Below are 23,780 nucleotides of genomic sequence, written 5' to 3' on the forward strand. Positions count from 1 at the left end.
GAGAAAACGACTTGATACCTTAGAAATCTACTAATTTAGAAACGATCGCTGCCTTTTGGAATGTGTACTACAGGAAGCGGGGGACCAATAAGAACGGAGTAGTCCCTTGTCTACTTCTTTCCGAGCGAAGCCTTTTCAGTTAGGCAAACGTGTACTCTGATGCGTCGCTCAACGCCCCATGCGTCTTGCGTCACTACGTCGACGTGCTGCCTTAAATAGTCAGAGCTTCATTGCCCAATCATCTTTCACTTCCATTTACCGTGTGGCAAGAGCTGTCGTATGTGCTGAAGTGACGGGACAGCGAGCGGTTGTGGGGGTTGTAGGAAGGGTTGTGCGGCCAGCGACATGGCGCACCTCAACCATTCTCCGGCGGATCGAGAAAGGTATTGGTCTTGGCGTCAACATCTGAACTGCAAACTGCTTTCTTAGAGGCAGTTTGTGAGATGATTATTGCAGGAGTTTCATTTCCCACAATGCGTCTGCTCCGTTTCATGATTCTTGTCCAGATTTCTTTACCTTTCGACAAGTGCTTAGCACATTTGTCAGGCATACGGATGACATCGCGGGTGATAGTGCGCTTTTCATTTACACGTAATTTAACATTTGTGCTCCAGCGTTCTTACCTAACATGTTTGTCATTCCACCCCTGGCATTTTGATGCGGTCGTTCTCTGTGCTTTACGTCTCAAACCTTGGTGAGAGGAGACATATTATAGACTAAAACGGGTTTCCAGTGTGTTTGTGTCTTCTTTTTGGTAGGCTCAGGGGGTGCTCGTTTTCTGCGTGTTTACAGGATTTGAATACGTGTGGATATAACCGTGTGCAGAATGTGGCTATAACTGCGTATATAGAGTGTAATTATTGTAACTAAGTGAAGCAACTACTTCCATTCGGCTAGTGTCTGCTGCCGGTCTGGACTATGCTTGTGTTTTATAAAATCTGATGATAAACAAGGGGCGTTTTATACGTAACTCCACCAGTGAGATGTTCATGTTTGGTGTTCGCCAAGACCTTTTGATTTCCTAAACTTGCATGTACATTATGCTTATTGGACTCTTCAGCCTTCCCTCTTCAAAAGGGTGTAGGAGACACTACGTTTCTGGCTGGATATGGCCTTTGGGTGATCCGAGCGAAGGGCTCTAATAGCCAAAGCACGAGCTGAGTCATTGATAGATTTATATCAAATAACAAATGTGATGAGGAGATATGATAAATACTTCTATGTGATTGACTACATTTATTCATTTGAGATCAAGTCTCAATAATTATAACCCATCATATAATCACTTACAGTGTACAGGAAGACATTTACACAGTACGTATAATCTCGGTTAAAAGTGCTAGCGCGTTGGTCCTTAATAAGTAAACTTACAAGGGGACCTTATAGGTCGAACCTCTTTATTCGTTTAGGGTGTTCTTACCATAGTTTCAGTACAGAGTCAATAATCAATACACAATAACCATTAGTCTAATCAATGGAGTCAGTAAAGTTCACACACAGGTACTCTTCAGCCATGGATAACCGCACCTCTTAATTATAAGTTTATTTCCCTTATGTTAACAATACTAAGTCATGAGTCTTGATCATCAGCTCAAACTATTTTAATAATGCTTGTTAATCAGAAAGTCGCAGAAAACATGATTTGATCAAAAGACATTCTCAGGCATCAACACATTAGTAAAACCCATTTCAGCAAAGCTATGATGTTCAGCAAAATAGTCCGTCAACCATTTGTCTCTACAATTAGTTAGTCGTCATGTGAGTAACCTCAACTTACCCAGATTAGCATCAGCATGTTGGACTTCATGCATAACAACTTAGAATACAAATTTGGAAAAACATCTACCTAAAGATAGCATTAAGCCAGCACAGTTGGTACCTAGAAAGAAAAGGCATAAAAATGCAATTTAGTCATTGTCATATCTACCTATCCACAGGATGGGTCAGCAAGCAGAATCATTCCTCAGGTCATCAATCTGGCTCTGTTCGAGAGTATGAGCCCAATGAAAGAATCTTGAATCGCTTAGTCTCTCACAAATCGGAATAAGTCTAATCTGAATCTAGTCTCCTCTGTCACATTGTTATATCAAAGCCACCCTAACTATACCCCAATTTCCAATTGGTCAATTAATCATACAATATTACTCTATCAATGATGTCCATATACCAAATCTATGAATTTTTATATTTCACATGTCATTGATTGGTTCGCTTTACGATGTTCTCATCTGGCTCGTCCGGTATCAATTTTGTTGCATCCTTCAGTCAGTGTCTTCATTGTTCGCGTCCTGGGAAAGAACCCTTTGCACATTTTAAACACAAATTGTTACTTTGCGAGAGACCTAATCTCCTGTCCCTCGGTTCCATAGAAATTTTCTGCTAAGCATTTTTATTAAAACCATGAGCATTTCACAGTTAGTTCACCCTGTCAGCTTTTTGTATTAAACACTAAGAAATACAGCTTCTGCATGAGGCCTACAATTAATAAGCAAGAACATAATTTATAACCCTTAATATGACATATTACTACATTAATCTAATACATTTTCATTATTTCATATGGATTAATTTTGTACATTTCGTGAACACTGGTGTCCATTCTTTGAGGTCACATTTTCAAAAGTGCACATTGTTTTTCTACTGTATTATTTTTGGGAAGTCTGGTGATATGGTAGGGTGGTCTAGAATAATAGGAACTTTGTATTCTTTGCTATTTTGTTTGCCAGAAAAGGGATCTGTGTAAAATGGATGACGGCAGCCCCACCACTATACAGGAGCTGGTTGGATATGTGTGTAAGAATAGCTAAATTAGATCTTAAGGTGGGCAGTCCAGAGTGGAGAAGGAAAAAAAGTAAATTATGGGCTCCTCTTTTGGAAGGGGTTCCTTCCTTTCCTCCCTCCCTTCTATAAGGAATATTATGTCCTATGATTTAAATCCTCCCCCTTTCTACATCTGGGCCAGCTACTGGGTCCTCCCAGGTGGGCCGAGCAGGTGACACAGGGTCCTCCTTGGGCGATATGTCCACCGCTAGCTTTAAAGGCAAATAGACCTTGATGGGGAAAATGGTGTGACTTATCGGTGAGGTGTGTGAGGACAAAAAAGAGTGCACATTATTTTTCTACGTTCACTTTTCTACATAAGTCATTCAAAATACATAAAAATTCATAAAACATTTCTAATTAAGACATCTGCTTCAGCAACCCCCTCCTCTAATGACTAAATATGCAATCACACCAAATTTACTACCCATAATTTTTCAGTTCAATTTCTTCCACATTTTGTCTTTTTCCTTGAATTGTCCCTTTAAATTCTTTCCCTTTTCTTTTCTTCCGCCTCTGTTTATTTTTTGGACCTTTTCAATTTTATTCTTTAACATAACTTACATAATCCCCGTATTCCTAATAAGCAACCTATGACAATTAATATTCCCTGTATGATTTTCAATAGTACCCCATTCCAAATACTACTAAGCCAATTTCCCAAACACCTGGTTCTGTCAGCTCCTTCAAATCACTACTTGCGTTAGTCAGACTAATAAGTCTCTTATCTTTTTACTGTTAGGTATGTAAGAACAGCAATGCCTAGAGTTAATTATTTTTACAGACTCTGCCATTTGTAGCTAAAAGAATGTCTAAAGTAAGACTATTTTGAAGAGTATTAGCTCTATCTGCGGCTAATTCAGTATCTATCAGGAGTATAGGCCCTGAAAAAAATGTCAGCATGTTTTCCACAATAGTAGACCACTTTTGATTCTTGATTGAATTCAGGATGACCCCACTGAAGGAATCACCGCACCAAATATATCTCCCACTATCGCAGAAGAGATTTCCCTCCTATATCTCTTATGATGTAATTCTGTCAATTTCGGAAACTTTTTCAAATCCTCCATCTGGTAAATCTTTGGGAATACTATCCCCAAATAACATGTCCCATACCATCCTCTTGGAAGATGGTAATGAGCATTAAGTCCACAAATATAATAGATCCCTGGAATCGTAGGGTCCTGCCCATTCAACATAAATCTCCATTTACTCTGAAACAAAAACACATGCCTACATTCACTCGTACCCACAAATAGTGTCCGTGCATGATTTAGGCCTATCTACATGCAATGCATCTAAAGCTAATTTCCCTTGCGTTTTAATTGCAGTGAAAGCATAATCATTTTTAGAAGTCCTTTTTTAATTTCTCTTTCAATGCCTTTCTCCTAACATCAGTATGATCTAAGAAGCTTTTCTCTAAATGTATAAACAAGCATGTCAAATCATGTTATCAGTGTCTTTTCTGGTTACTTTCATCAGTCTTTCTCCAAATATTTCTCAAATTGTTTCAACATTTCAGTTCATTGATCTTCTTCAGGTCACCTCAAAATACTGACTCTGAACTGCCCTATCAAAACATAAAGACAAACTCTTGTTGCCATTCGTTTTTGTAGTTGCATATGCCCATTCAAGACCTGCGTATCTCCGACTTGCTATCCTCTTTCTTTTCAGCTTTCAATCACCATTCAACTCTCCTTCACTTAATTCCTCCTTTCTCGTAGTGTATATACTTCTTCCTCTGTTGGTTCGACAATCGCCTCTTTCCGTTTCTCCACTTGCAAATTCGGCCACTTCCCTCCCCTTCGTGTACGTGTTAATATTCTCTTCAGGATTGAACTTGAATCTTTTTTTTTTTTTTTTTTTTTCTTTTTCTGTGGTGTTTTCTCTTGACGGACCTGCAACAGGTTCAGGAGGAGTTAGATCACTTTTGACTTTGATCCAGCTCAACTCCTTCCCTTTTTGGTCTGACACTTGCTCTGTTTGTCTCTCAGAATCTTCTGCTTCTGGGAGAGCTCCCTCAGTACTAGGCTCTCCTGCTGGTTCAGTTGCTATAGGTTCCTCAGCACTTCCTGGAGATCTTCACCTTCTCCTCTCACAGGAGTGAGGGACCCGTCTTCAACAAGCCCAGGTTCAGCTTCAGTTCTTCCTTGCTCCCTTTTCTTGTTCGGGTGCTGTAATTTGTCTTACAGTTGTTGGTACTTTCGACAACGCTTTTTCATGATCCAGTGGACATGCCACTTCGTGTGAATCCTGTTCGGAATCCCAGCACACTTCACAGCTGTCAGTCGTTAGATCCACTTGGTATGGACCCTTCCAACGAGGTTCCAAGCACGTCTTACGAACATGTTTTCAGACAACGACCCAGTCGCCAGCTCTCAGGTTGTGCCCTCGATCATGGATCGGTGGCAGTGTGGTGGCCTCCATCTGCTGAGAGAGTGGACTACATCAGCTAGACCCTTGCAGTAATCCAACACGACTTCAAGGTACCATTCATCTCCTCAGCTAGTCCTGATGCTTTAGGGCGGTAATTACAATGCAACTTCTGCTTAATGTTCAGTGCTGCTCACAACAGTTTAATCACCTCATTATTGAAGTGCGTTCCCCTATCTGATTCTAAAGAGATTAGAAATCCAAAACGTGTTATCCGTTCCCTAAGCAACAGTTTTTCTACTGTGAGGCTATCATTTCTCCGTGCAGTGTACGCTTCAATCCAATGACTAAAGATGCACACAATCACCAACACATCTAAAACCTCCACATGCAGGCATTTCAATGAAATCCAATTGCATTCTGCTGAATGGACCTCCTGCTCTTCCAGTGTGGCTCAAATTTACCACTGCCCCCTTCCCCGCATTTAATTGCTGACAAATGACACATCGATGGCAGGCTGCTTTAGAAGCTTGTCTAAACTTTGGGTTAAACCAGTCAATTTTGAACAGATGCCACATGGCATCCCTCCCAATGTGGATCACCTCCTTCCTCTCAGGCAGAACCGAGAGCGTCCGCCTCCACCTTTTCCGCTCTGAAGTCTCCAAGATCATCTGCGGCGTTCCCCAAGGATCGCCCCTCAGCCCTACGCTGTTCAACGTCTACACGGCCCCGCTTGCCCACGTCGCCCGACTACACAACATCATCTCCTACGCCGACTACACCCAACTGATCCTCTCCCTCACCAAGGACCCCCTCACTGCCAAATCCAACCTCCATAATGGAATGAAGGCTATCGCCGAATGGATGAGGAACAGCAAACTGAAGTTGAACTCAGATAAGACAGAGGTCCTCATCCTCGTCACCAACCCCTCAGCCTCCTGGTGGCGGACCGCTCTAGGAGCACCCCCAACACTCCCCAACCAAGCATGCAACCTGGGCGTCATCCTTGACTCAACACTCCATGACCAAGCAAGTCAGCGCCGTCTCCTCATCCTGCTTCAACACCCTTAGCAAGAGCTACAGATGGATCCCCAAAGATACAAGAACAGTCACCCAAGCCCTCGTCAGCAGCATACTTGACTACGGAAACGCCCTCTACGCAGGAGCCCTGGCCAAACTCCTCAAATAACTGCAACGCATACAAAACTCCTCTGCACGCCTGATCCTCGATAGCCACATCACTCCCCTTCTGAGAAACATACACTGGCTCCCCATCCACAAACGGATAACCTTCAAGCTCCTCACCTACGCATACAAGGCGCTCCACAACACCGGCCCAGCCTACCTCAACGGACGGCAACTTCTACACCCTGTCCTGCCAACTACGCTCAGCCGACCACCGTCCCCCCGCATCCGAAGACTACCGGAGGCAGATCCTTCTCCCACCTCGCCGCCAAGACCTGGAACAACCTTCCCCCTGCCCCTACGACAGACCAAAGACCTGCTGACTTTAAGAAAGCGGCTCAAGACCTGGCTATTTGAGCAGTAGCAGTGCCCCCCCCCCCGCCTCCCCCCAAAAGCGTCTTGACACCCTTGTGGGTGGTAGCACGCTCTACAAATACACTGATTGATTGAATGTGTGACTTACATTGATAGTCTGTTATCTCAGATCGCGCTGTACTATTTGGCAATACCATCTGACCTAGATACCCACAACTCCTCCTGTCTTTGAACACATTTCAGCTTGCTTCATGACCGTTTCTCTTTGTTGACATTACTCTGCAGAGTTTTTGACTCCTCTAATGTGTCGCTCCCTTTTAATGCAAAGCTCGGACATGTAGTGTCTTATTCAGGTAACAATTACCACTTGGCTTTGAACGATATACAGTTCAATGTGCAAAACCTTGCGACTTGATCCACATATCCATTCCCTAGTGACACATAGTCCTGTGACTTTAGATGTGCACTGCATTTCACCACAGCAGTTTCCTCAGGCAGTTGAATCGCATATGACAACTCCTTTATTCTCTCACCATTTCTCACTCCTGATCCAGTAGAGGTCCGGAAACCTCTCTGCGACCACAATTGACCAAAATCGTGAACTATTCTGAATCCATATTGGCTATCTGTGTAGATAGTGACTCTCAATCGAGCAGAAACATGGCACGCCCTAGTAAGAGCGACCAATTCTGCTACTTGAGCAGAATACACTCCTCGGGAAGCTTCTAAGGTACCTGCAGTTGTGCACACTGCATATCCTGCTCTGTGTCCCTCTTAGGCAGGGATGTGGAATTCCTATCGCCCGACGCCCGGGACATCTTGTTTGGGGTCAAGGGCAACAAGTTTTTATGTTTACTTTGTCCTTGGGACAAGTAGGCCCAACCCCCTGCAGCACAAACCCTTTGGCCGTCTGTTTACAGAGAGTTGAACTCTCTGCAGTTGAGGTAATGTGTTTCCAAAAGATAATGCTGTAACTTGTATTTATGGTTCATTATTTGAAAGTCTTCATTATTAGGGTGCGTGCTGTAAATAAATGTTTTAAGGTCACACTTCACTACTGACGTTGGTTCCAGTACAAAAAAAAAAACGTGTACACACATGTTTGAAAAGTTTAGGCTAAGAGGCTAAGTATAATGCTCCCAGAATGCTCTCTGATTATATGCAAATGAAGTGTCATTTAGTAAAATGTGTTGATGCATGCTAGTATTTCCCAAAAATATTTCTAATGGAAAATCAGTGTAACCATTTTCAACACGATTATGGGAAGCATGAAAATAAACAAACACTGACAAAGCCAACTAATCTGACATATTTTTATAAGTCTTTTAGTTTCATCAATGCGTGTCTTGTTTTGACATGGCTTTTGTAACACTTTATTGTTGTGGGAGCTACCAGGCCCTCAACATTGTAACAAACATTGGCAAAACCCCCCCAAAAAGTTTTTGAACTCTTAAAGCACACGTTGCCACCAGCGGCATAACAAAGGCCCCGCAGCCGCCCTCCAGGGGGCCCGTCAGCACAGCACCTGCCCTGAGTGAGTCTGGAGAGGGGGCTCCTCCATGTTCTTTGCAAAGGGGCACCCTCCAGTTTCGTTACGTCACTGATTGCCACTGTAGTTCCTGACACTGAACAAAACTACTTTGTGTGGCAATATGCTCCTTGTGGAAGAGCAGAATGCGATCACTCACAGTAAAGCCAGCCGAAAGAGAGAGAAATAGAAGTTTAATAAAAACAAAATGTCTTTGTTAACACCAGACCTAATTAGGGACCAAGACCCACATGTAGGTAGCTTTTTGCATGTCGCAAACAGCAACTTTCGCTGTTTGCGACGTGCAAAAAGCACACTGCGATGCACAAACCCAGTTTTGCGATTCAGTAACCTGGTTACCGAATCACAAAACGGGTTTGCGACTCGCAATTAGTAAGGGGTGTTCCCTTCCTTAATGCAACTCGCAGTGCAATGTAGTATTGTTTTGTGAACGCGGGCGCAAACCAATCGCAGTTTGCACCCATTTCAAATGGGTGCTAACACTTTCGCAAAAGGGAAGGGATCCCCATGGGACCCCTTTCCCATTGTGAATGTCACTGTAAACATTTTTTCAGAGCAAGCAGTGGTCCTGTGGACCACTACTTTCTCTGAAAAAATGAAACGAAAACGTTTCATTTTTCGTTCTTGTTATGCATCTCGTTTTCCTTTAAGGAAAACGGGCTGCATTACAAAAAAAACGGCTTTATTGAAAAGCAGTCACAGACATGGTGGTCTGCTGTCTCCAGCAGGCCACCATTCGTGAGGGGGTCGCAAATTGCGACCCACCTCATGATTATTCATGATGTGGGCCTTTGCGAAGCCCTTGCGAATCACAGATGGTGTCAAGGACACCATCCTACATTCGGATTTGCGACTCGCAATTTGCAGGTCACAAATCTGAACCTACCTACTTGTGGCCCCAAATTCTTAAAGAAAGTCACAAAAGTGCACCCATGGTATGTCGTACCCCTATAAAATATTTGTGAACTGTATTTTAGCGTGGGTAAATACAATGTGTAGATTTGCTCATGTGAAAATCTATTGAGCATTTGCAAGTTCATTTTCCCTCCAGCCACTTTCTTCCCAACCCTGGAAGAAGTTCTAATTCTGCCATTGTCAGGAGTAAATGTCCAACCTTTCTTATTATGGGAAAATATTAGAGAGAAGCTGGTAAAAATCTTTATAACATGCAGGTTAGTAGGTTTGCAGACTCAAAGGCATTCCAGCCCTGGAACTATTGCTTACTGCTTCCTCCAACCCCAGTATGCAGATCTGCAGAAAGGTGGCAAAATAAGGAAATTGCTACAGTAGGGATTGAAACTCCAAGTATTCAAGCCCTACTATGGTAGTAGCCCTGGCATAATCAGAGAGGCTATTAATTGCTGCCATAATTTGTTGCCACACTACATGGTACCAAAGGGACAAGTAGATCTTTTTACAGGACAAGTAGATTTGAGAAGCAACCTGTCCCCTGGACAAGTAGATATTTTAATAAATTCCACACCCCTGTTATAGTAATGTTTTCATGACCTCAGGAGATGGTGCACCTGTACTCTTATCTCTTTCTGGCTCACTTGTCGGCCAGTCTACAGCTCTTTTACATTCAACCCACAGATCAGCTGGAACCACTATTTCCAGTAAGGTATTTAAGTCTTCCCACAAACATTTTGAGAGCTTCATGAATCTGTCTGCTGATACCACTATACCGGCTTTCCCTCGGCTTCGGATAATCATTTATGAATGACAAAATATCACTCCTATGCCAAGGGACATGAACAAACTGTCCCCCCTGGGATTTCTCTCATTGGTAAAATCTTTACTGGATCCTTACCCTGTTGTACATTCTCAGGCACCTCTACAGAATCTTGTTTCTTTCTATCTCTTTTCTTTGCACATCTGCCTTCCTGCTTCTCTAATGCTCACCAAACCTGAGCACTCTGCAGTAATTCCTTAAGGTGTGCCTTCATTCTGGTTGACCTCTTGTGTTCAAAATCTTTTGCTTCAAAATCCAATCTGTAGCTTCTCTTCAAATGCTTTGTTTTCTCAATCTCTACGCCATGCCTGTCTGCCAGTCGCTGATGTACCTTGCTCACCTCTCTTGTAATTCTCGGGCATAAGCATCTTAACTCTGCCTTTGTGTAGGACTCTAATCTATTCACCCCATTGTTCCGTCAACCAGCTCACCTGCTTCCATGCTCAATCTGACACAATTGATCTGCTCTTCTCCCTCAGCAGCATTCTGTATCAGTATTCAGCTTGTCCAACCATTTGGTCAACTGCTGAGCTGTCAATCCCTGTAACGAAATGTTACTCGCGTTCACCGGTGGCACCTGTTGTACCACTGCTGTGTCAATAAATTCGAGCTCTGACCTGCACTAGGTCACTTCACAGCATGTGGAAGTGCAACGAGTGGACTAAGATCTAACAATGATCTCAACCCATCAGTTGTTTGGCCCATAGAAGAGACTACCTGATTTTGTCCCCTCCTCACTAGACTCTGGGACCTCTCTCCTTGTTCACTCACGCCTGGTTTCTTCTGCGCAAATAATGGTACCGCTGGGCCAACAGTAATCGGCCGCGATATTGCATCTGAGATGCACGAGCACCTGAACATTGTGGGAGAGTAACTCCCATGCTCCGATTCATAATCGGCGTCAAGTTAGACTGTGTCCCGGTCATTGGCGTAAACCTCTGCATCACTTGTGGCTGCACCTGGGGTAACAAAATCAGAGTTGGCGCAGTCTGAACCAACAGTGGTCTTGGTACCCCTAAGTTCAAAGCCTTCTCTAAAATGGGCACATCAGGATAAATTCTTTGTATCTGTGGCAGGTGCACCTGTGCCTGAACTACTGGAGTAATCAACACATTAGGTCCTTGCACAACACCCTGTCTGGCTAGTATTCACCTGCACTGCACTAACTGTTCCCATTGCTTGTGCTGGGAATGTTTCATCAATGCTAGTACTCGGACCATCATGCACCGCATACGGTGGTGGTGGTGGTCGATCTCTCCATATCTGTGTAACAAGATCCTCGGCATCAGAGTCCTCCTCCACTATGAAAGACTTTCTTGCTTCCTTATTCTCAGTCGGACTTTTATTTGACTTTCTTGTTGATTTTCTTTCTTTCCGTCTCGTCTGCTGCGTAATTGCCGGAAACAATTTAACATCCTGCAGTGTCACTGCTCTCCAGTTCTTCTGCTTCCAATCCCATCTTGCCTCTGCTAATTACTTTTCAACTCTTTTATTTATTTATTTATTTTACTCATCTTTCGAATTTAATTTGTTGTGGCTGCCTAGCTACCAGCTCCTAGACTGCTAATGCCTCAAACTGTGCTGGTCTCGGAAGGGTCTTTGATTCATATAGCGCCACCCGCAGCTGCTCCAAAATCCTCAAATTAAACGTCCCATTCTCAGGAAACGCTAAGCTCCCATTTTTCTCTGTAAACTTGCTCCACTGCTTTAACCAAAGACACAGCGCGACACCTCGCTCCTCCATCACAATGTAAGCCGGTGTATTCTTTTGCGGAGTAGGCTCTCCTACATACGCTCTAATGTAAGTATCTCCCTTTAGGGCACTCTTTAATGCCTTGAAAAAATTCATCTTTTCTACTCTGTTTAATCAAATCAGGAAATGACTTTTACTCCCACGATTCCTTTCACCCACATTCTCAACCAATTGCCTCTCACGGACGGTGCCAATCCATGCGCGACCCTTCTCACTAACCGACCTATCCCAGCACGGCTCCATGACATCACACTCACACACACTGCGGCTGACAGTCTTGCGGCTTGTCCTCCTAAACTCCAGTTTACACAAATAATGCAGATTATTGCGAGTACTAATCAAAATCTAATAACCAGAAAACAAATCTGCTGGTTTACTACAGGAGGGTAACACAATCGCATCAGAGACCTTACGGATTTTCACTGATGGCCCTTTCGCTTATGCAGCAATTCCTCTCTCGGTTTCCCAGATTCACAAGCAAAATTCGACCCACACATTTTACTCAACTGATCAATGGGTCATTCCTGGTGCACATAGGACTCACCAAATCTCAGTCAAAATTTTCCTTCCGTCCACTTAACAAACACTGATTCGTTGACCACGCCCGATCAACCTACTAAACCAGACAGATTACAACATATAACCAAATGTCTCGTACACTTTTCAATATAGTCGGAGTCTTTAGACCACGCAGGGTCTGTATATCAACAACCACGTGGACAATTTTTGAGCACAAAGCGCCACATACATATGAAGTTCAAGTTCCCTTATCTCATACTGAGGAGTACGCACACCTACTAAAACTTCATTTGGAGTACGCAGACTCCTTAAATTCCCTCACATTCGTCACAATTCACCTGCGATTTGCATAAGCTGTGCAAGTGCTACCTATCTCCCTCTTATCAGTAGAACGCCAGAAACATACCCAGCACTACTAGCAGGATCTGGGAAAGTAATTTCTGGTCTTAAGAGAACATTCTTCTCTCTACAATTGCCATTTTGAAAAACAGAATCCAAATTTCAAGAATAATGAATTCTCTAAAGGCTCAATCTTTAAACTATTATCATAACTAGGAACACCTGTCCACCAGTCTCCTAGCACAACTACTAACACCGGTCACTCAGTTCCAAGCACCTATGGCAAGCCCCTATAGAAACTAACCATCAGTCTGCTCCCATAACTGTTAGTGCGTTGGTCCATAATAAGTAAACTTACAAGGGGACACATAGTTCTATGAACCTTTTGATTCGTTTAGGGTGTTCTTACCATAGTTTCATTACACAGTCAATCAACACACAATCAATAACCATTAGCCAAATCAACAATCAATGGAGTCAGTAAATTTCACACACCATGACTCTTCAGCTATGAATAACTACACCTTTATATGTTTATTTCCCTTATGTCAACAATACTAAGTCATGAGTCTCAATCATCAACTCAAATCAAACTATTTTAATAACGCTTGTTACTCAGCAAGTTGCAGAAAACCCGATCCAATCAAAGCTTGAATCAAAAGACAATCTAAGGTATCAACACAAGACATTAGTAAGACCCATTTCAGCAAAGCTATGATGTCCATCAAGCTCAGCAAAATAGTATGTCACGAATTTGTCTCTACAATTCGTCAGTAGTCATGTGAGTAACCTCAACTAACCCAGATTAGCATCATGTGGGGCTTCATGCAAAACAACTTAGAACACAAATTTGGAAAAACATCTACCTAAAGATAGTATTAAGCCAGCGCAGTTGGTACCTAGAAAGAAGAGGCATAAAAATGCAATTTAGTCATTGTCATATCTACCTATCCACGGTATGGGTCAGCAAGCAGATTCAGTCTTTGTCCTCAGGTCATCAATCGATCAGCAATCCATCGGTCTCTCAAAGTATGAGCTCAATGACCGAATCTCTTCTCCCAAAAATCGCCTCACAAATTGGAATAAGTCTGGTCTCCTCTGTCACGTTGTTATATCAGTCACTGAAACAATTCCCCCCCCCCCCAATTTCCAATTGATCTATTAATCATATGTTATTACTCTGTCCAATGATGTCCATATACCAAATCTATTAATTCTAATATTTCACAGTTCATGTCGTTGATTGGTTCGCTTTACAATGTTCTCATCATCCGGCTTGTCAGGTATCAATTTCGTTGCATCTTCGTCTCCAGTCAGTGTCTTCATGGTTCATGTCCTGGGAAAGAACCCTTTACACATTTCACACACGAATTGTTACTTTGCTAGAGACCTAATCTCCTGTCCGGTTCCCATAGAAAGCTTCTGCTAAGCATTTTAGTAAAACAATGAGCATTTCAGTTAGTTCACCGTGTCAGCATGTTGTATTAAACACCAAGAAATACAGCTTCTGCATGAGGCCTAGCAAAACTAGGCCAAGACACTTGCTAAGTTAAGGCCTACAATTAATAAGCAAGAACATAATTCATAACCCTCAATGACATATTACTACATTAATCTAATACATTTTCAATATTTCATATGGATTAATTAAGGTCATTTTGTGAACACTGGTGTCCATTCTTTGAGGTCACATTTTCAAATGTGCACATTGTTTTTCTACTGTATTCATTTTTCTACATAAATCATTATTCAAAATACGTAAACATTCATTAAAAATTTCTAATTAAGACATCTGCTTCAGTAAAAGCATGCATGTATATTATACTTATGGGACGAGTCAGCCTTCCCTCTTCAAAATGGTGTAGGAGACACTGTTTCTGGCTGAATATGGACAGCCTTTGGGTGAGCTAACCGAGCAAAGGGGTCTGGCCTGGCTCTAATAGCCAAAGCACAAGCTGAGTCATCGATAGATTTATATCAAACAACAAATGTGATGAGAAGATATGATAAATACTTTAATGTGAATGACTGACTACATTTATTCATTTGAGATCAAGTCTCAATAGTTATAACCCATCATATAATCCCTTTCAGTGTACAGGAAGACCTTACTTATAATCTCAGTTAAAAGCATGCATAAGGTAAACAATCAATTAATCTGCACTTGGTATAGTACCTACTTCTTTATAAACATTAAACAACTAGCTAAGGCACATGCTGCATCTAAAAGGCCAGAAAATAGGCGGAAAGGAAAGGCAAGGTGTTAGGTGGCCTTTAGGCTCTTTCTCTGTAGCTCCTTTAGGAGAAGTTCTGTTGTGACCACTAACTTTGCTTTTTACACATCTTTAATCTTGCTCAGTGATGGAGCTGAGTTAGCTATTGATCTCAATATCGTTTTCTTCCTAAAATATTTCCTCACAAAATCCTTAATAGATCTCACTAGAAGAGTGCGATTCTGGGCTGAAGGACGATCGAGATGTTGCGTTGTTCCTCCTGCTGAGTCACTTGGCCTCTGTGTCCTCCAGACCAGCTCATCCCAAAGTAATAAATTCTTTCTCTTCCCTAGACTTTCCATTTATTACTATTCCATGTATTCTTTCTGGATATTTTCCTCATTAGCCTGGGCAACTTCTGTCCTCAGAGCAGTACTTGGTTGTGAGCTTTGATTTGTTTTGTCCTTCATAGCTCGACTCACTAAGTCCTAATTAGTGACCAGTGCCACTTGTGTCTCCAACTATGCTCCTCATGGGAAATGAAAAGCAAGGACCAGTCGGGTACAGCTGGAAGAAAAATACTTATGATCCAAAAAGGATCCCTTACACAGCTACAGTATCCAGGACACCTTGAGGTGCCACACAACTATCTCCCTGTAGGCCCAGGCTGTAATTGAGGAGCCAGGGATCCAGAAGTGGGCACCCTACTAATTCAGCTGATTTGCCCTTACAGTACAAGACTTATCTTATAAAAGTGGTCAGAAATAGTGACCCAAAGCTCCTTCAGGCCACTGCTTCCTAAGTAACAAGAATACTTAGGTTGTGAGTTGGGGGAGAGAGAAAGACCCTTAAAGTAAAGAAATAAAAACAACAAAGTAGGTATAGCAAGCAATGACGGGCGGCTCTACCTGCATAGATTATCGAATTTTACCCAGTTGCTCTTTTCACAACTTTACTCCACCTTCCTCCGTATTGCAACCAATGTCTAGAATTATTTCCAGTTTTTCCCCAGGCTAATGTGGCGAATCCCAGTCAAGGAGGGAGGTGCTCCACTTCAAAGTCGGAAAAGATTTATGCACTAGTGTGTAGTGTGTGTGTTTTTTTTTTTTTTTTTTTTTTGTTGAAAACCATTCTGTATAGCTGTGCTGCATGGTTTAGTGAAAACTATGTCATCATCTCTGGCTGCATCATAGCGCTGTTTTACTTTCAACCATGTTGCAAAACATGGCTTCAATAACATTGACAAAGCCACTAGATCTTGCAGAGTCGTCAAGAGCTATTGGCTTTGCCAGTGTTTGGTTGTATAGGCACAGAGTGATTTTGCCCAGAATCGCAGGATGTTGAGCAGACATTCAGCTTCATACCTGGTACACCAGTTCCAGAGTTAGCAGCTATTGCTGTTAGACCACACCCCATAACCTAATTTCATTGACTGGCTATTATTGAAAAAAAAAAATGAAGTGGCAGAAATGTCAATTAGAGGCAGGTGCTTCATGTATTAATACAAGATAGTGAGGTTACCAAAATCGGGATGATTCAGAGCAGTTTCTAGGCACTCAGTGTGTAGGATAAATTGCTTGCCTACAAGTTGGTCGCACTTTTTTCTTCAGTACCACAAATAAGTCACCCTTTGTCATGCAGTGTGTTCCTCCAGCAGGAAAGCAGCACTGTTAGCATAGTGGTTTTGAAAAAGAAAATATTTGAATGTGTGCAGACAGCAGCTGCCTGCTAGTCTTGTGCACCTGAAGAGGATGTTCTATTGGCTTGTGAAATTCTATAAATGAACTGAGAAATTTCATCAGACTGAACATTATCATCACACTCTTGTTATGGTGGATGGTTGATGGTGAGGTTTCTTAGAAGTCATCACACATTAAACCCTCTTTGGCTTCTCATTACAGCCAAAAGCATTTGAAACTGCAGTGTCCTCCGGGGTTAAACTAGTATAATAGCTCAGTTAGTTGAATGTCTAGTGCAGCGATCTCTGGCCTTTGGTCTGCTTCCACCGCCCCTTTCTGTCCAGCCAACCAGACACCTAAAATGTGATGTACAGACAGTTGTGGCTATGCTAGAAGCATCACCCACATTTAAGACACAGCAGAAAATCACCCAATAAATCCACAATAGGAAGACATCCCTATATGTTCAAAACCAACTCTTGGTATGCCATGGTTTCCACTCCAACACTTCCAATTGCACTTTCCTTAAACACACCACACTCTTATGTGCACAAGACTGAATCACATTTCCTTACCTGGTAGTCGATGCTAGAAAGATCTTCAGTAGGATGAAACTAATTCTACTTTGACATTACCATAACCCTGACCATTACCCATTTTGACACTTATCAGACTTGTATTAACCATACAAAACCAAACTTGATTACACAATGTACTGATGTAAAATCTCAGATTCACCTTTTTGTGAGAAGGTGCGTTAGGGCCAAACTAATAGTAGCATTTGCTATGCAAGTGTTCATGACTTAGCAGATTCACATAACTTGCTACCCTCTGGTTTGAAATCTAATAGGACAAATCCACCTTTCTGCCCATGGAGGTCTAGGAAATTTGCAATTCATTTGGTTAAAAATTGATTTTAACTACATTCTCTCATATTAGCATTTCAATCTTGTTAACATTAGTAACTACATTCTTAACCCAAAAACAATACACACTAGCTAGCTGAGTGTCACTGCTGTTCGAATATTAGCTTTAGAAGGAAATATGGTGATGTCTAGAGGCCTACTGTCGTATTAAGGTTATTACCCAGCGCCCTCCTACTTGTAGGTAATGGGATTATGCCCTCAATTGAACCAGCAAGGTTAAGGGTTGAAGGGGGAGGTTTATGGGGTAATGGTTAGTATATTAAAGTTACTATTTTGCAAGATTTTTGAACATGTAAAGGCATTACACATTACATCTATTGTGAACAAATCGATGTTTTGAGCAGGAAAAAAAGCTAGTTGATTACTCCTCAAGCCAATGCCCTGCTCTACATAGGAGGTTGCTAGCTATTAATGGGGACTTCTTTAACCAGAGATAAAGCAGATGGATGTAAAGTCTTACCTGTTAAGCAGCTCTCAGAGGGAAGGAAAAAGCAAGGCCTCGTAGCTCCCAAGTAAATGGTCTCCATTGGTTAAACCTGGGTATAGACCGCTCTGATTTTCTCCCGTGTATGACTGAGACCCAACACAGGAAGGCATTGAGGCAGTTTACATGGATATGCGGTGCAACATATTTCATGAGCAGAGACACCACTTTGTGGTTATGGAACATTCCGCCGCAGTGCAAGTCCTTTTTGTTATTTATTTAATTCCAGGCTTCGAACTTAGCATCCCATGTGTGAATTTTGTGACCTGTCGGACTTCTTCAATGTGTTTAGCTCTGCCAGTGCCTACAACTATCTGACTACAGTGCTAGCTAATCCTTTTGCAGGGGGATACTTTATTTGACATCTGACTACTTAACTTGTCTTGAAGCACTGGGCGAGGACATTGAGTAGTTTGCCAAGAATTCTTCATAGGTTGCACTTGGAAGTCAAGGGGTCTGTCTGGAAGAGTTTGAAGGTCTGGTAGTGGCACGACTATGTTGCAAGCTAAAAGCATGTACTAGTAACTTTTGAAGGCAACAAAGGGTGGTGAGGGACCGGGAGGTTAGTGGTCCAGTGTAAAGGCTCCCAAATAATTAGTCAAGGCAAGGGTACACTGTTCCAAATTAAACAAAAAGATCTAGGGGACCTAGTGCTACAGGAGCAAGAGCCCTCACGCATCACAATGGATGACTGGCATCATCGGGAAATGCTCCTCGCCAGGCCGGCGCTGCAACGCCTGACGGGTTCCCTGAATCGGGGCTCTAAGCCGTACTACTTTTATAGTGACTGGTGGGTTCGAACTCTAAAAGGAAAAATACCTAAATCCAGGCACTAGTACAGGTAGGAGAGCAAAAAGACAACATCAAATTGGTTATTCCTCTCCAAATGACATCATAAATTTAATCAGTATGTAAGAGATGAAGACCAAGATTAAAAACCACAAATGAAAGTGAAAAATTGAGTGCAATGCTCAAACTTTCAAACACACCCAGAGGACCACAACCATTATAGTACCTCTAATACAGGGTCAACGTGTTTAGCGTCTAGTTGCTCCTGTAGCACTAGGTCCCTTAGATCTTTTTGTTTAATTTGGAACAGTGTACTCTTGCCTTGACTAGTAACTTTTGATAATTTGACTCAGGTATAGGTTGGCAACAAAGTAAATTGGTTGCAAACGGTATTGGATGGCACTCTATAACAAACCGTAGCATCAGGCCAGACAATGGATTCCTTTTTATAAGTAATTTACTTGTCATTCCCAACATAATGTTACAGTGACTTTGGGTAAAGAATACCAAAGCCATGAATGACCTGATAGATGCCTTAATAGTGATAAGCCTAAAGATGAGCAGGGTGTCATCAGTTTGGAATCCAGGGAGTGCAGTAGTTTGGTTAAAGACCACTAAAAGATCTTGAAAAGAGTGCCGAAAGGACAGAGGCCTGGGGCATACTAAATCAGATCTTTTTTTGCCTCTGATCTAAAGGGGCATAGTTTGATAATTTGCTCCTTCTCTGTCCAGAAATGTTCTGTCTTAAGTAGGGTATCTCTAGTACCCACTTCCTGGAATTTTGTAATAGCGATGAAGGCTGCTGAAAAGTCTTTCTGAACAAATGCTTGCCTTTTTTTTTTGTTTTGTTTTTTTTGCCTTGCAGCAATCTGCATAGATCATCCAAGAGTTAAGTAATTAAGTTACCATCAATTTGGTGAATTTTCCGTACAGATTCTTGTCTGGAAAGAATCCATTTTTAAGTACCTTTTTGAGGTTGGCTTTCAGCTGGCGAAAACACTTTCCCAATAATGTTTCCTTGGTATCGTAGAAGTGAAATCTGGCAACAGTTGCTGAAGTCACTCTTGTTCAGGAAGTCTGGCTTTTCAGAAGAGTGGTACTTCTCTGTGCTATAAAGAACTGAAAATAACCCGAGATTAGGGGTAAGAACAGGGCCAAATGAGTTCGCTATTGTGGATAAGCACATCAGCAGAGGAACCAGATGGGCAGCTACTATACATGACCTCCAGTAGTTCATTTGTGGAGATTTCCTCAAACTATTAGCTGATCAAAGAAGGTGGGCACCTGGTCATTTTATGATAGTTTTAGAGAGGGTGTTGAGTTTTGTGCGAGAAGTGTTCTTATCTTTGCAATTTTAGCGCAGTATACAATTATTTGGTAGTACAAACGTCTATTTTCATTTTGGAATGAATTAGCCTAACCCTTCTCCACAGATTGACAATGTTGGTTTCTTGCGCTGCACTCATAACTGACTTTATGACTTGATGTTGCATAAGAGAATTTTCCATTGGAAGAAGTGGGAAGGCAATGGAGTCCACTGGTGTAACAAAACCTGAGGCCCCCCACACAGTACATGGAGGGCCCCCCACATCCCCTCTGGACTCACTCAGGAGCTGTCCGGCCAGGGTACGGTGTTGAGGTGCCCCCCCTGAGCTCAGACCACCTCCCAACCCTCGCACCACCACTCGTCAAGTCATGCTACATTAATAGGAAACTTGTCAAATAAAGCAATATGCCACAAAATAGCAAAAGCTTAAGGTATAGTCCAAGCCACAATGTAAAGATCACTATAAGAAAAGTGCTAGGTAGGCATCATCTGTATGTAATTTGGAGTGCAGTATTTCCTTTCAGTTATAGATGTGCATCTTTCACAAATGTAAAGTGTCATCTTAGTAAATCAAATAAGTTCATGTTGCACGATGTCTTTCTATCTTTAGGTTTATTTGCATCTACCCAGCCTACATAAATGGCAAGAAAACGATTGCAGAAGGACGGCGAATCTCATTAGAAAAGGTAAGCAGCAGACTAATATCGCCAGTAATAGGTAATTTGGTAGTAATGTAGGCTTTTTTAGCCAAATTAAAAAAGCAGTAGCCTTATAGGATGCGAAGAATTTAATTAGCTGGATTTTTATTATCTTAACAAAGAAATAAGAGACTGGCTTTTGGTTGTTTTGAGTTTGAGACCGCAACTTAGCTCACTTTTTTTTAACTGGGTGTGAATTGTAAGAGCCTTTGCCAGAACCTTATTTGGTAAGGTACTGAGTTTAAATTGGTGGCCTTCTTGTTTAGGGTTATATTGAGGTACATCAAATGACTGTCTAGGTAAGTACTACAGCCAGGTCTTACCAGCTAGACTCCACCTGAAGCCCCAGACAAGCCTATAATTGAAAATCATCAGCATCAAGACCTTCAATATATTTTCTCTTAATTGGTCCGCACTACATAGCTCTACTGGTGGTCTTTTTAAGAAATGTACTCTTCTAAATTCTGCTAAGCCCTCATGTAACTAACAATAGAGGGGTATTTGGGTGCAGTAACTTTTAGATTGCAAGGACGGACCCAGAGCAATGCCTGACAGATTTTTCAAGGCTGACACATAAGTTTGTTTTCTTAGTTACATTTTTGTATTCTATTTCCCGTACTGCTTTTTGAGTGGCTGAACCTTGCAAGACCTAGATCTGTGTATCCAAGTACGAGAGGAGTAAACTTGGAAGAGTACTTTGGCTTCACTCTATGGGGTTAACCCAGTAAAGAGGTTGTGCAGACTTGCCAAAGATGTCTTTGACAGCACTTTACTTGCAGCTTGCGACATGAACATCTGGAAGGCTATTAGTGGTCTTGGAACAGGAGAGCAAAATATTGGACGGAAATCGTCTGAAATGTTTCCCATTGCTTAATGAACCTTGAGTTGAGCACCATACATGCCATATTTTATAACTTTGTGCACTGAATCAGGTTTAAGTAGTGATTAAAATGCTGCTCACATTATAAACTGGTTACAGCAAGAGTTGTGCTAGAAATTATGAGCTAGTCACTTTTGGTTGCAGATCGATTTACATTCAGTGACTCATCAGTTGCATGATAAAATGCATTGCTGGTCAGCTCAACCAATAAGCAGTTATCCACTTGGTTTAATAGCAGATCTGTCAATTAGAGGGAATAAGAGGACCATTTACTGCTGCAGCCTCCCATGTTCTTCTTTCATCAGTCTAAGGTCACTGAATCCGGTCGTGCCAGAGATGGAGTAAGTATCCAGCTGGGAACAGTTAGCAAGTAGGCTCTGCATGGCATTTGTTTGAGTTAACCTTTTTAAAAATATTACCACACCCTCCCCAGTGAGGCTTGAAGCCTTGATGGAGCCTCTGCGGAGAGGAACACCATTTTTGCACAGGTGCCGGTAATTTGATCAGGTCACTGTGAGGATCAGCTGGTGCAACCATAGTCTTAAGAGTTAGCGTTATGCTACCTTTTTAGAGCAACGTGGGTCTCTTTCCATGCCTAATGCACAATCTTTCAGTTGTGCTTTGTTGAAATTCACTCTATAGAAATGGCACTTAGGACCGCCGAAGTTGTAATGTGTCCCTTTCACAGGACCGCCAAAACCGCTGCAGGCTACAGACTGCCAGTAATGGAGAGCTTTTGTCCGTCCCATTAGCTTTCCGCTAGGTCAGCGGGAGGAAACAGCGTTTCTGCCCACTGGCCCAGCAGAAACCTCACCACAACATTGATGTCTGCTCATAATAAAGCCGGCGGCAATGTTGTGGTGTGACTGGTGGTGTCCAAGGGGGGGCCCCAGCACTGTCCGTGCCAGGTGCATGAAAAAAATCAAGATATTTTATTTGGTGATGCACAAATGATAAATATTCACTGAAACCAGATTGCCATACATTATCGTGTGTGCAATATAGTTTTCAGTAAAACTCATTTACAGACAAACTTCCCATTGAAATGGCTGCTAAATTTGCACAATGTGCTACCACACACTGATTTAGCTACATTAAAAAAAATCACCTATCTCCTGTCCATTAAAGCTAGGTGGGTCATTAAAGGTTTACCGTTCTAAAAATTAGGCTGTGGTTCGAAAATTAAAGAAGAACAATTCCATCACCCCCAAGCCTTAATCAATTTTTTTATTTTTTATTTTTTTTATTGCTGTCCATATTCAAATGCTTCAGACCCCTCCAGTCTGAGATGCTTACCTTGCCTGCAAAAGTAAAAGCCTCCAGCTCTCAAACTAACCCTCATTCAGATGTGTGTGTTAAAGATCTTTTTCCTCACCTTGCTTGAGTTATCATAATCATATTAAATGCATTCCTCCAATTGGGAATCACTTCTAACAATCTAAAACATGCTTTTATCACCCAACTTCTAAAGAAGTGCACATCCGAAGATCTTGGCAGGCTACGTATCCAGATCCAACCTTCCTTTTGTCAGCAAGATACTGGAAAAGGAAGTAGTGAGACTGCACCAAGAGCACATGGAACTAAATCATCTCATGCAACTACCAGTCTGTTTTCAGCCTTGGTGTAGACAAATAGGCATGGTTAATATTAGGAAAGAGCCCCCAACCAGTACAGGCCTTGTTTATCACTAATCCAGCCCCAGTCTTCAGCAGCAAACCCACCACTGAATAATTAAAGATCTGCCACATACCGCAGGCCATCAAAAGGTGTAACTCTAGTCCCAGTTGAAGGTCCCAAATTACTGCATACTATGTCCTCTCCTTGGCATCGCGTACTGACTTTCATATAAGGGATGTTGACAATTACCTCTATACCAGCATACTTCCTGTTTTATGTCTGCTCAGGTCCATAGACTTAAAACTCACACTCCTACTGGGCAACTCTGTGTGGCATGCGGCCTAGAGTATTATGAGCACGAGGGAGCTGCAGAGCTGATCAAAGCTGCTGGCTTTAACAAAAACTGTACACTGAGTGCCTGTGTCTCAAATGTCTTCAGTCGTCCCAGACTTCTTTCTCCATCACACTTCTTTCTACATGCTGCATCCCTTAACACAATAACCACACCTTGTTGATCATCACACATGTAAAGTTGATAACTGGAAAAACTAGGCTAATTGGGGTTTTATCTTCACGTATGTT

The 23,780-nt window shown here is 42.1% G+C and overlaps 1 protein-coding gene across 1 annotated transcript in view; it reads left to right on the top strand.

The window, feature by feature from the left end:
* The first annotated feature begins 229 nt into the window (after positions 1–229).
* SRP19 (signal recognition particle 19) overlaps positions 230–23,780 on the top strand; it is a 29,612-nt gene continuing 6,061 nt past the window's right edge. The window contains exons 1-2 of the mRNA XM_069226489.1: positions 230–383; positions 20,614–20,689. Of these exons, the coding sequence (XP_069082590.1) occupies positions 346–383; positions 20,614–20,689 (114 nt within the window). The 5' untranslated portion in view covers positions 230–345. The remainder of the gene's footprint in view (positions 384–20,613; positions 20,690–23,780) is intronic.

The sequence above is a fragment of the Pleurodeles waltl genome, chromosome 1_1, assembly GCF_031143425.1.
Source record: "Pleurodeles waltl isolate 20211129_DDA chromosome 1_1, aPleWal1.hap1.20221129, whole genome shotgun sequence".
NCBI classification, from domain to species: Eukaryota; Metazoa; Chordata; class Amphibia; order Caudata; family Salamandridae; genus Pleurodeles; species Pleurodeles waltl.